Below are 11,618 nucleotides of genomic sequence, written 5' to 3'. Positions count from 1 at the left end.
TTTGGCTTCTCTCTGGCTTCTTAGGGCCGGCGGTCATTGCGGCTCAGTCCGGCTCTGTGTGGCCTTCATGCGAGCAAAAGACAGCCAAAGAGGTCCTGCAAAGAGGATGGGGCTGGGAGGGTTGAGGTCGAGGAAGAACGCAGGATGCAGGATGCAGGACAGGGAAGTCAGAAACCTGCGAGCAAAACATTGTAAATAAAATGCAGCTGGATTCCGGAACGGGGAGGTAGTCGAGTTCTGTGTCTGGCTTGCTGACCTGCGGCGCTTTTGTGTTAATTGCGGTTGCATTTAATTACAGTTCGTTGCAACTGCCCAGCTTTTCTCGGCTGCATTGCATTTTCCCCATTCCCATCCCCATTTCCATTTCCCACTTTTCCCGCAAATTTTCCTCAAACCAAGCCAAGTCCTGTGCCGCTAAGCTTTTAATTAAAATTAAAAATATTTGGTCTACTTTGGCAGCTTGACTTTGGCAAGTGTTTGGATATGCAGGCCAAAAACCAACATTGTTTATTGAGAGTGTGTGTGCCTATCGCCCAATCACTTTAAATGCCAATTGCACATCATCAAAGGTAAATTAATGCCAAGTTTATTGAGCAAGCTGAAATTCGAAGTTTATTTGTAGACCTCAACAATGTCCACAATGCTCACATAGGTGCCCACAACCCCGCCGAAAACTCCAAAGCACAAAAGCAGCAGATTGATGATCAATTTTATGCGGAATGGTCCGTAGCCCTCGGTGTACTGGACACAGATCTGCAGCAATGCGGGAAAGATTAGGCCCAGGATCGACAAGCAAAAGGATCCAACCAGGGACAGAAAGACCGATAGATCCGGAATAGCCACAGCACAGGCAACTGAAAATATAATAGAAATCTTTAGTGTGTTGAAGTCACTCACAAATGTGTCTAAAAGTAGGCAACAAAAAAACGCTGTATTTGGGAAGAAACCTTCCTACTTGCATGAGACAAATATACTGTTGCATACTTTTAGACCCCTCTTCGTAAAATATTATATCACTTACAAGTGAGCAGCACAATAATAGCCCTAAAGACCAGCTCATATAGTGTTTGTCTGGATTCCTTGAAGTGCTTGACTAAGTATTTATCCCACACAATATGGGCAGTTACATAGCCCTGCAGGGCATATGATATCCAGGTAGTGATGGCAAAGAATACCTTTACCACCTGAGCGGGTCTGAAAGAAATATAGAAAGTTAATAAAAACCTAATTGGGCAACGGTGAAATATTATCGAGAACCTCACATTTCAGACTGTGGAATATTAAGTGTAATACTGCCTAAAGCCTCATCACCATATTTCCAGTAGCCAAAGAATCCAAGGAGTACGTATAAGCCCAGAACTATGGACATACCACCATTCAGAATTCCACAGGGGCGCACGAAGGCCCTTGGTGTGTCCATATTTTCTTCAATTGCTAAAATCTTATTAAAAAAAAATTATGCAGATTTTAATTTTGAAGAATTAAATCATTTATGATACCTACCACACCCACAGCTTCCAGTGCAAAAAGTACTGTGCCAAAGAATGTAGGCAACTTTGCAACGGGCACAAAAGGCTCTCGTTCACTTAAAGGAGGTAACTCGTCAAATATGTAGTACAAAATAATGCCAAAGCCTGGAAAAATTAGGAATATAAATTTAAAACTTTTATAGCACAAAATAAATATATTTATTTAGAACAACTTACCCACTAGCAGCAGAATATTTGCTGCACTGGAAAAAGGCGCTAGCAATTTTAAATTCTTTATGCTGTAGATCAGCAGGAGCGGCACTATAATTATGCACATATGTATTCGGACGTCCCACACCACAAGGTATTCATCCACCAACTGCTTTATGCTCTCAGCAATGAAAACCACATAGACACAGCAGATGCCAAAGTGATAGAAGGCCAGGAAGCCATCCACAAAGGGTCTGTAAAGGAAAAATGATACATTTTAATTTGCATATTTTTACAACCAGAGAGAAAAGTTCTGGATCGCCAATAAACACGCTCAGATCATAATAACTTCTCTAAACAATGATAAGCACAGATATGGTATAGCTTTCCCACCCCAACGCAATGGGTATGAACCTTAATAATAAACCTCTTGAAATATAATTGATAAGGTCTACTCTATCAAAACACAATTTAAATCGATACAAAAATTCTTCTTTCTCCTTGAGTCTTTCATACAATGAATAACAACAACAACATATAGAGACATTATTACATGGTATACTACTCGTAATTCAAAATCTACTGATTACAACCAAGATAAGACAAGTTAGTCATTAAAAATCACTTTTAAAGATAGTTCAGGCGGCGTGCAGATTGGAATTAGGGAATTTTGAGATTGTAGCTAGTAGAACCACTGTTTTTCGAAAATACTTGACTTACACGGAAATGGGGGCCAGGCAACGCAGCCAGGGTGGACCTTGTTTGAGGCCCAGATTCATGGCCTGCGAAAAGCTGACATACGGAACTCGTTGTCGTTTGCACAAGATGTACATGCATTTGATCTGCAAGAGTAAAGATAAATATTTGACTGAGGCAACGTTATTATTAGTCAGCTAAAACCCACCAAAATATGCAGGCAGTACAGGGCCAACGACCCGATGATCAGTGTGAGAATGGTGCCATTTACATATCCCGCATGGGCAAAGGCACTGGGCATGGCCAGAACCCCGGTGCCGACAGAGGCCTTCAGGAAGTGGGCAAACGTCTGCCAGTTTCTGGGGAACATAAAAAAACCAAGATAAGTATTCCATAGATCCTACCCAGTGGAAAATCTTTGCTTACGTCGTGGGATTCTTTACATTGCGGTGCTGATGAGGATCATAATCATCGTTGCTGCCATTCGCTGGTTTTGTTGGGGTCGTTAATTCCAATGTTGTTGGGTAAACAGTCACAGTTTTTATATCGTCACTGCAATGAAGGCAATTAAGAACTGTTATTGAGGTGAATTGATTGTTTGATAAATGGTATGGTTGCTACAACAATAAACCCCAAGAAGGTTGCTCCGAAACATTGGTTATATGTTTTATAAAAACAAAATGACTTAAAGAAATGAAATTTCCTAGCCGGATTTTGGCTCGGACAAATGTTTTGTCATTTAATGTGTTTGTTCATCAGTTAGCTTATTTTTTTACAACCCCAAATCCAGAACAGCACGAAGACGACTCACTTCATTGCGATAAAGTAGCGAACGAGTATTTGATAAAGCTACTAGAGCTCTCGGGTGTATAAATCTTTTATCACACGCAATTAAGCAGCCGAGAGACAAGATCTTTATTTTTGCGATGGCGAACTCCTGGCCCAACCAGATATCTTGGGGATCGACCGAATGCCTGGCCCAGCGGACGGATACTAAATTCCGGATCCAGGTCGAAGCCGCTCAACACCTCTCGTTCGTAAACCGTGCTGATAATCTAAAAAAGATAATTGTAAGGTAATCAGCAGTATCAACTTTTTTAGCGGGGAACAGGGAAAACGGAACGCAGCCTAACAAAATGTATGCCAAAATCTTGCGTGCAATTTTTATTGCAAACAAAGACAAAGTAAGAAAACAGAATTAAGCCGAATAAAGGCCCTAACCAGTTTGGCGATCGTTTTTGAACCTCCCGGGAGTTCAACAATCAATAATTATCAAACTCTTTACCTAATATATTAAAGCTTAGACTGGACCAAAACCGACAGTTTTCGGTTAGCCAATATTCCCACAAAATGCTTCAAGCTTTTCTGGTTTTCCATTTTACTTTACATCTTGCACTGTGGGTCGATTGGGTTATTTTCGGGCCAAAAGCTTTAAAGCTTTAACCTTAGGACATCATAGAATTAATAATTAATAGTTAATAATTAATAAACATATTGTATTGTGTTTTACATTGTATTGTATTTATTTTACAAACTTCTATTTCTGTTTTGATATCCAACAAAGTAACCTTTGTAAATTACTTTTTTCTTTATAAAAAAGACAAAAATCATTAACAGATACTCATATTATAGTACATATAAAGCAATATAATATTTATAAAATACACAAATGTCAAGAATTCTACTTCGACCTTTAATCCAACCCGTAATTCTTCGCCGGATGTGCGATAAACCGAAGCTGAGTAGCAAACCCTCAAACACTCCGCATCCGCCTAAGGATCCTCCAGATGATTACCAACCGACCAGTGTGAACCATGACGCACTGGATGTGCCCGAGTTCGTGAGTCCCTCTTCCTTCCGTCAGTTCAGTGGTCCCGATGAAAAGTTGGGACCAGGAGCTGGAAAGACCATGGCCTACAAGAATGGCCAATACTTTGGCTACCACCGGTTCTCGTTTATGGAACTGCTGAGCACGGCTACGGAGTTACGGGACGAACGTCGTTTGGATGGCGGTCTCCAGGCATCTATAGAAGCAGATGAAGAATCTGTGTGTCAAGAGTCCCAACTGGAGACCATGAAGGAACTGGAAGGAGAGTGTGATAAAATTCTCGCAAGCCAAGCCAAGCAAATTGAGGAGGAGAAATCCAAGCCCAAGGAGAAGAATCTGCAGGATATGAGCGAGGAGGAGCTAAAAGAATGGTGCAAGAAAAAAGAAAAGGACATCAAGAAAAAAGAACAGCTGAAGAAAGAGGGCGGCGAACCTCCAAAGAAAATCAAGGATATGAGCAAGGAAGAGCTCAAAGCTTGGTGCCAGAAGAAAGAAGCCGACATAAAAGCAAAAGAGAAGAAGAGACTGGCCGAAGAAAAGGCTAAGTGTGAGGCAGAAGAAAGGAAGAAGAGTAATGAGGCCAAAAAGAAGTACGAAGAGGAAGAGAAAAGGAAAAAGGCAGCGGAGACTAAAAAGAAAAGCGAGGAAGTAGAGAAAAAGAAGAACGAGGAAGCTAATAGAAAGTGCGAGGAGGAGAAGATCAAAAAGGAAGCAGAGGCTAAAAGAAAGTGTGAGGAAGAAGAACTGAAGAAAAAGTGTGAGGAAGAAGAAAAGAAGAAAAAGTGTGAGGAAGAAGAAAAGAAGAAAAAGTGTGAGGAAGAAGAAAAGAAGAAAAAGTGTGAGGAAGAAGAAAATAAGAAAAAGTGCGAGGAAGAAGAAAAGAAGGAAAAGTGTAAGGAAGAAGAAAAGAAGAAAAAGTGTGAGGAAGAAGAAAAGAAGAAAAAGTGTGAAGGGGAAAAAGAAGAAAAATGCGTATCTGGGGATAATAAGGCTAAAACAGATGAAGAGAAGTCGGTTTTAAAAGTCTTTTCCGATTTTAAGCAGAAGTGCATGGACGCTTTGGAGAAAAAGGAATGCGAGGACAAAAAAAAGAAAGAAGCAGATGAAAAGGCGAAATGTGATACGGATAAAAACAATGAGAATGATAAATAAATAGGTATATAAAATATGTTTAAATATATACAACTCACTAGTTTTTAAAAATTATGGTAAAGAATTCATAGCTTAATGTACATTTTTTAAATTTCTGAATAAAGGTTTTTCAATACTGTCTTACACAAAACATTTAAAAATCAACTCATACGATCGCTTTATTTAGAAAATTTTCAGTAGCCTTTCAGTATTTTTGATATGAAAAACTTTAGCAAAGCTTTTTTAACTGGTATATACTGGGGCTCTGCCAGCGGCCACACTTTCCGAACCGCTCTCCCAGCGAAGTAGAATCAGTTGCTCGGTGTGCGTGTGTGGAAAAAGTTCGGGTCCACAGAGAGAAACGAGAGGTTCCGAGTCGCAAAGACGTATTTTGAGTGGCTATGCAAATTTAATTGCGGTGCTCCCAAGTCATCGAAAAGCCAACAGGTCGCCCTCGACTAAAATAAACGCACACAGTCGGCAAATGAAACGGGTACAACAAAGGCAGCTGGAAAACCGCTCAACCGGTTTCAGAATTTCCATCACCGCACAGTTTTCTTGCCTATAATACACCCAAGTTGCAGTGGATCAAAATATTTACACGCACATATCTATGGATTCGCTAGATATATGTCGATAGTGTGAGATTTTGTTTGCGGTTCGCGGAAAAAAATAGTTTTGGCCAAGGAAATTACACAAAAAAAAAACAAAGCCAGACGCAGACATAACTGTGAAAATAAACCAAGCAGACAGCCATGGGTTATTCCATTAAGGTAAGTGCCAAAATCGGCCAAAAACAAAAGCGCAGATAGGTGAGAGCCCACGGGGCGTATGTGTGCTGCGATCTGTAAACCAGTTTTCGGACTTTTACCCATCTTGGCAGGCAGGCAAACATACCTGTGTCATGAAAAGAGCCGGGATGAGGGAGATTTTTCAGTTCTTTTCGGGCTCGCAATTAAGGCGCCATAAAACGGCGGGCCAACCAGAAATAAAACCCAATCTCAGTTAATTACAATGCAGCACTAAGCCAACTGTGACTCCACCAAGCCGGAATGGGGCACGGACTAGGCAAATTCATAAACAAAAATATAGTGTAGATTATCTAGGCACATTGATTGGCTGGCCTTGTGTTCTGCTGTTCACAATGCTTACCTGTCATTACAGTCTTTTGTGGGGTGGCTAAAGGCCTGCGTACCCAAAAATCGTTGACAACTTGGTCAATAGGGGACGTCACCAAAAATGGGTCCTCAACTGCAGACAGTTACCTAAATGTACACTGTACAAAAGCTAGAGTCAAATTGCTTGGGTCACACTTTTGGGGTTTTATCAGGTGCTACAAGGTTTATAAAAAACTGTTAGATTATAAACTTTATGAACGATTTGCCACCATGCAGGATCAAATAACGATTTGCTTATCGTAGTTGCTGTTCATAAAGATACTTACAAAGAAACAGAACCCTTCACAAAGCACTTATTAAATATTATTTTTCCTGTTCATTTGTCCAAGTAACCCTCAACTGACCCAATGGGCGAGTAGGTATATATTGGTTTATTTAATCAGTCTGAAACAAACAGATATTCATAACTCAGGTGGGAGGAGCCACTTATCAGGCTACCTTGTGCACTCCAAACTCATCAAAAGCTTTCTATCTATACTTCAATTTTGTTTTCCCCAGCGTAGTCATGAAATGCTACTTTGTTTACCTGTGTTTTACGTAATTTTGGTAGTACACTTTCCAGATATTCCTGTAAGGCAGATATCTATCTAATTTCAAGAATCAAATTTGCATTTAAATATAAGGTAATTAAACCTCATCAATTTAATGGGAGGAGCTGAGTATATATGTACATTTTATAACGCTTTTATAACTGGTTTTATAAATGGTGTAAAATAATTGAAATATTTGTTTGTTTCAAATTTGTATCTTAATAGGTAGTTAGGAATTTACAATTTTTAATCTTACACAGGAGAATTGCTCAGACTATACCCGTATTTAATTGCCTTTGTAATCTGGGGAATACAATGCTGCCCACCTTAAATTAGATTAAATGCCTTCGCCAATTCCTACAAAGTAGAGTCGGTGCTCTCCAATAACTCAATTTATTCGAGCGCTTACAGGGAGATCATCAAGTCAGCCCCATCAGTTTGTATTATATTTATTCTGGTCAAATCGCATTTGTCACGCAAACCGGTCAGTGCTTATGCAACTCAGAAGTTATTAAAGCCACACAGGCAAAAACAAAAGTCTGTATATTCAGTGAAAAATTCTGTAATTGCACATGCAATTCACAATTTTCTGCTGTCCATAAGCCTTAATTGTGCACTAATAGACGTTGCGGCTGTCGGAGATAAGTAGCCCCCAGGTTGCCCTCCCCTGTTCCCATACCAACGATAAGGTGGGGCGGCGTCTGTCGATCAGCCCGACTTCCAGCCGAGAGTGATAACTAATACTTGTGGCTCTGCGGCTCCGCTGGCTTTCGTGGATTCGGGAGGGCCTAGAGTTAGTACCGAAGAAACCATGCTGGTGGTAAGAAGTCGGGTGCACAGTGCAGATAATCTCGGGTTCCGCAGGTGATTCATTACCCATACGCCCCGGTGTCCGATCTCCGATCCTATCAGAAAGGCTGTACGAGATTCTATTTTCGGGATAGACCAAAACATTTCCACTAGTGATTTGTTTTTTTTTCCGAAAACCGATGATAACAATTCATAAACAAAAGTGGGGGAGCTCTCTTCAGAATTTTAGTGGACATTTTTAATGGCTAAAACTTATCTTCAACACTCTTAAATAGATTTTCGTGGTTTTACCATCTTTAAATCTTGCTTATAGTTCCAGAATAGTTAATCAGCCTTCCTCTATTGGGCTGCATAAATCTGACTTGCAAATTTCACCAGGCTCACGCCCGTAAATTACCTCAAAAATCGCGATCACGCCACCGTAGAATGTCGCCCGCCTCTCTTCCACTCTCTTAAAAGTTTCTCTTATCACCGCATTATCTGTTCCGATCCAATCTCCTCCAGAACTGCGAAACGGGCGAGTTGGAGTACTTCTACACAGACACCGTGCGAGTGAAGAGACCCGCCTACGATGAGGAAACCGGCGAGCCGATCCACGACCAGATCATGAAGGTCCACTTCCGAAAACACACCAACTTCCACGTGCCCAAGCACTTCCTCCGGGGGACGATGTGCGACGAGATGGACGATGTGTTGGCCAACACGGTGAGGCATGGAGCCGCCACTGCGTTCCCCCACAAGGCGCCCAAGAAGGCGACTCCGGGCTACGAGCGGGAGGACTACTGTCGAATGGATGGCGTAAGCAGCGTAAGTTTTATAAACATTCTTCTTATAGCTACCTATGTTTCATTTAATCCAAATTATTATTATAATAATAAAGTTAGAAGTAGTTAATCCTTATATTTCATTATATTTCCTTTACAGAACATCATCCTGGGCTACAACCGCAACCAGTACCTGCTGTTCCTAGTGCCCACGCTCTTCTGCTTTAACTTCGTCATCGGAGCAACCCTTGCCATCATCGAGATCTTCCTGCACATGATGTCGCACCACAAGAACAGCCTCACCATGCAGAACGGCCTGTACTTCCGGAGTCCACTCCACGTGCTCTCCTCGCAGTTCTGCGCCATTTGCCGCACAGAATGCGACAGCAAGTACAACCGCATCTTCGACATCCTCAACAAACAGATGCGCAACGCACACCGCTCGGAGGCCTTGAAGGATATGGCCAAGGCCATTGGATAAGCTGGGTGGGATTAGCATCGACATGGTCCACGTATATTTTAACAACAGAAATGTTTTCGTCACACGATCAACAAAGAAAATAAATGCACTCGTTTATCACTCAAGTTGAGGTATTACAGCTTCTCCGGGCAACCCCGGCGGTATGCCTTATCAAACCGGAATCTGTCCCATGGGCTTGAGATTGGGGGACACCGTAAACTTGGCTCCAGTGCTGGCAATGATGTCGTCTACGGTGTAACCCTCGGCCACCTCGATCAGCGTCAGGCCCACGCCCTTTTCCACTTCGAAAACGGCCTTCTCGGAGATGATCAGATCAATCACGCCCTTGCCGGTGAGTGGCAGCGAGCAGGTCTCCAGGATCTTGGGGGAACCATCGCGGGCGTTGTGCTCCATGGTGATGATCACCTTGGTGCCAGGCGCAGCCACCAAATCCATCGCTCCACCCATGCCCTTGACAAGCTTACCCTGAAATAAGTGTCTGTTTAAGTAAAAGGGTTTAGATGGGCCTAGGCTATACTAACAGGAATCATCCAGTTGGCCAGATCACCGGTAGCTGACACCTCCATGGCGCCCAGAATGGTTATATCCACGTGGCCACCTCGGATCATGGCGAAGCTGTCATCGGAGCCAAAGTAGGAGGCTCCGGGAACCACAGTAACGCTCTCCTTTCCGGCATTAATCAATTCCGGATCCACCTGATCCTTGGTGGGGAAGGGTCCCAGTCCCAGGATTCCATTCTCCGATTGTAGCATCACGCTCATGCCCTGGGGAATGTAGTTGGAGGAGAGGACGGGAATGCCAATACCCAGATTGGCGTACATCCCATCCTGGAACTCCAACGCCACTCGACGGGCAATTCGCTCACGCAGAGCCTGGGCGGGACTGGGGGGCGGTGTGGGTTTGCTGGGATCCTTAGGCTCCGTGATCCTCAGGCGCTCCACTCGCTTGTTGTAGTTGGTGCCCTTGAAGATGCGGTTGATATAGATGCCGGGCACATGGATCTCGTCGGGGGAGAGCGCTCCGACGGGCACTATTTCCTCCACCTCAGCGACGGTAACCTTGGCAGCCCTGCACATGGGTGCATTGAAGTTCCTGGCCGCCTTGTTGAACACCAGATTTCCCAAGGCATCCGCCTTCTGGGCCTTGACGAGAGCAAAGTCCGCAAAGATGGATTCCTCCAGCACATAGTTTCTTCCGTTAAACTCCTTAACGGGCTTCTTTTCGCTGGAAATCTCCACTTTGCCATCTTTGGAGTACTTGATGGGTGCGCCGCCTTCCTGGACAAGGGTGGCATAACCAGTGGGCGTGTAAAAGGCGGGAATGCCGGCTCCTCCGGCACGGATCTTCTCCGCTAGAGTTCCTTGGGGCGTCAGTTCCACGGCCAGTTCTCCTTCCAGATATTGACGCACCAGCTCCGTGTTTTCGCCCACATATGAGCCAATTACCTTGGCCACCTGCTTTTGCTTGATCAGAACGCCCAGACCGGTGTCGTCCACACCTGGAAAGGATAAGAATATTGGTTATTTAATTTACAAAAATATTTGCAGAGATAAGATCAATCCTATTTTTTGACTTTAAAGGTCTTTTATATGGTCATACCTCCATTATTGGAAACCCCCGTGATATTCTTGACTCCCCTCTGCTTCAGGGCGTTGATCATCTTCTCCGGAATACCACAGATGCCGAACCCTCCGAACAGGATCTTGGCGCCATCCTCAACATCGGCTACTGCATCTATGGCCGACTCGTAGATCTTTCCATTCCGCTGTTTTCCCGACGTGGAGTAGCACGCTATGGCCTGAAAAGTATCAGATTATTAGCATAAAATGTGGTTCCTCCATGATGTGTATAGGTGAGCGTTCGTGAGGGGCTTGTTTGTGCAAAATCGTTACGTAAGTTCGCCTATTTTTAATTCGAATGGACTGTTCCAGGGGGGTAATGTTTATCAGTCGGGTGATCATTAAGTGGATTGCTCGCGTGGTTGTGCCTCCATCAAAATAATGCTTATCTCAATTGGCAACAAAACACTAAATCAAAACAATGCATATAAGTGGGGTCTCCATATTTACCCACCAAACTACTCAATTTCTGGAACTCTTTTATTTAGCACCTGTTGTTTTGTTTTTGCTGGAAAACCTGTTTGTCGCCTTTTTGATCACATGATTAATTAAGTATTTACTCTTGCCAGAGATAGCTGAGATAAATAAGTCAGGTAATCTATTTATGGAAACTCTGTTCCAGCAGAATCCATGATATATGGTTGATTTGGGTATTTTTACCTTGATAGAGGCCGAGTATCGGGCGCCCAGACTGCTATTTCCCACAAGTCTGCAAAGCATTTTTAACTTAACTTTATTTAAAATTATAAAAACGGATTAAAACTAAGCAAACTGCTCGCGAAATCAACAGAAACCAGAATGAAAACAGCTGGAGAGCGCCACAGGTGTCTGCGAGCTAGTTCATTGGAACCAGTTCGATAACTTAAATTTGAAAATAGTTCACCTGAAACAGCTGTGTAAAA

General features: G+C 42.9%; 4 protein-coding genes across 5 annotated transcripts; 2 read left to right on the top strand and 2 right to left on the bottom strand.

Moving 5' to 3' along the window:
- Positions 1-563: 563 nt before the first annotated feature.
- LOC108034629 (proton-coupled amino acid transporter-like protein CG1139) lies at positions 564-3,379 on the bottom strand. Its single transcript, XM_017109567.2, has 9 exons — positions 3,187-3,379; positions 2,802-2,927; positions 2,584-2,734; positions 2,400-2,521; positions 1,707-1,933; positions 1,504-1,634; positions 1,263-1,441; positions 1,022-1,194; positions 564-854 (listed from the first exon to the last, which is right to left on the bottom strand). The coding sequence occupies exons 1-9, from the start codon at positions 3,189-3,191 to the stop codon at positions 613-615; spliced, it is 1,356 nt and encodes a 451-aa protein (XP_016965056.1). The 5' UTR covers positions 3,192-3,379; the 3' UTR covers positions 564-612.
- Positions 3,380-3,969: 590 nt separating this feature from the next.
- Positions 3,970-5,475, top strand: LOC108034650 (axoneme-associated protein mst101(3)). The gene has a single exon (XM_017109589.3). It carries the CDS (start codon positions 4,045-4,047, stop codon positions 5,353-5,355), a length of 1,311 nt encoding a protein of 436 aa, XP_016965078.1. The 5' UTR covers positions 3,970-4,044; the 3' UTR covers positions 5,356-5,475.
- A 158-nt stretch (positions 5,476-5,633) lies between these two features.
- On the top strand, positions 5,634-9,201 carry LOC108034879 (uncharacterized). 2 transcript variants are annotated; one of them, XM_017110084.3, is made up of 3 exons: positions 5,634-6,107; positions 8,357-8,659; positions 8,777-9,201. In XM_017110084.3, the coding sequence occupies exons 1-3, from the start codon at positions 6,090-6,092 to the stop codon at positions 9,095-9,097; spliced, it is 642 nt and encodes a 213-aa protein (XP_016965573.1). In that variant the 5' UTR covers positions 5,634-6,089; the 3' UTR covers positions 9,098-9,201. The 2 variants fall into 2 exon arrangements, with proteins under 2 accessions (XP_016965573.1, XP_043951216.1); XM_044095281.1 differs by lacking the exon at positions 5,634-6,107 and adding an exon at positions 7,839-7,862.
- Positions 9,109-11,542, bottom strand: LOC108034878 (succinyl-CoA:3-ketoacid-coenzyme A transferase, mitochondrial). Its single transcript, XM_017110083.3, has 4 exons — positions 11,377-11,542; positions 10,697-10,895; positions 9,619-10,595; positions 9,109-9,562 (listed from the first exon to the last, which is right to left on the bottom strand). Exons 1-4 carry the CDS (start codon positions 11,434-11,436, stop codon positions 9,248-9,250), a joined length of 1,551 nt encoding a protein of 516 aa, XP_016965572.1. The 5' UTR covers positions 11,437-11,542; the 3' UTR covers positions 9,109-9,247.
- Positions 11,543-11,618: the final 76 nt, after the last annotated feature.

Source organism: Drosophila biarmipes, chromosome 3L (genome assembly GCF_025231255.1).
Source record: "Drosophila biarmipes strain raj3 chromosome 3L, RU_DBia_V1.1, whole genome shotgun sequence".
NCBI lineage: Eukaryota > Metazoa > Arthropoda > Insecta > Diptera > Drosophilidae > Drosophila > Drosophila biarmipes.
This window is presented reverse-complemented; position numbering and strand designations above follow the sequence as displayed.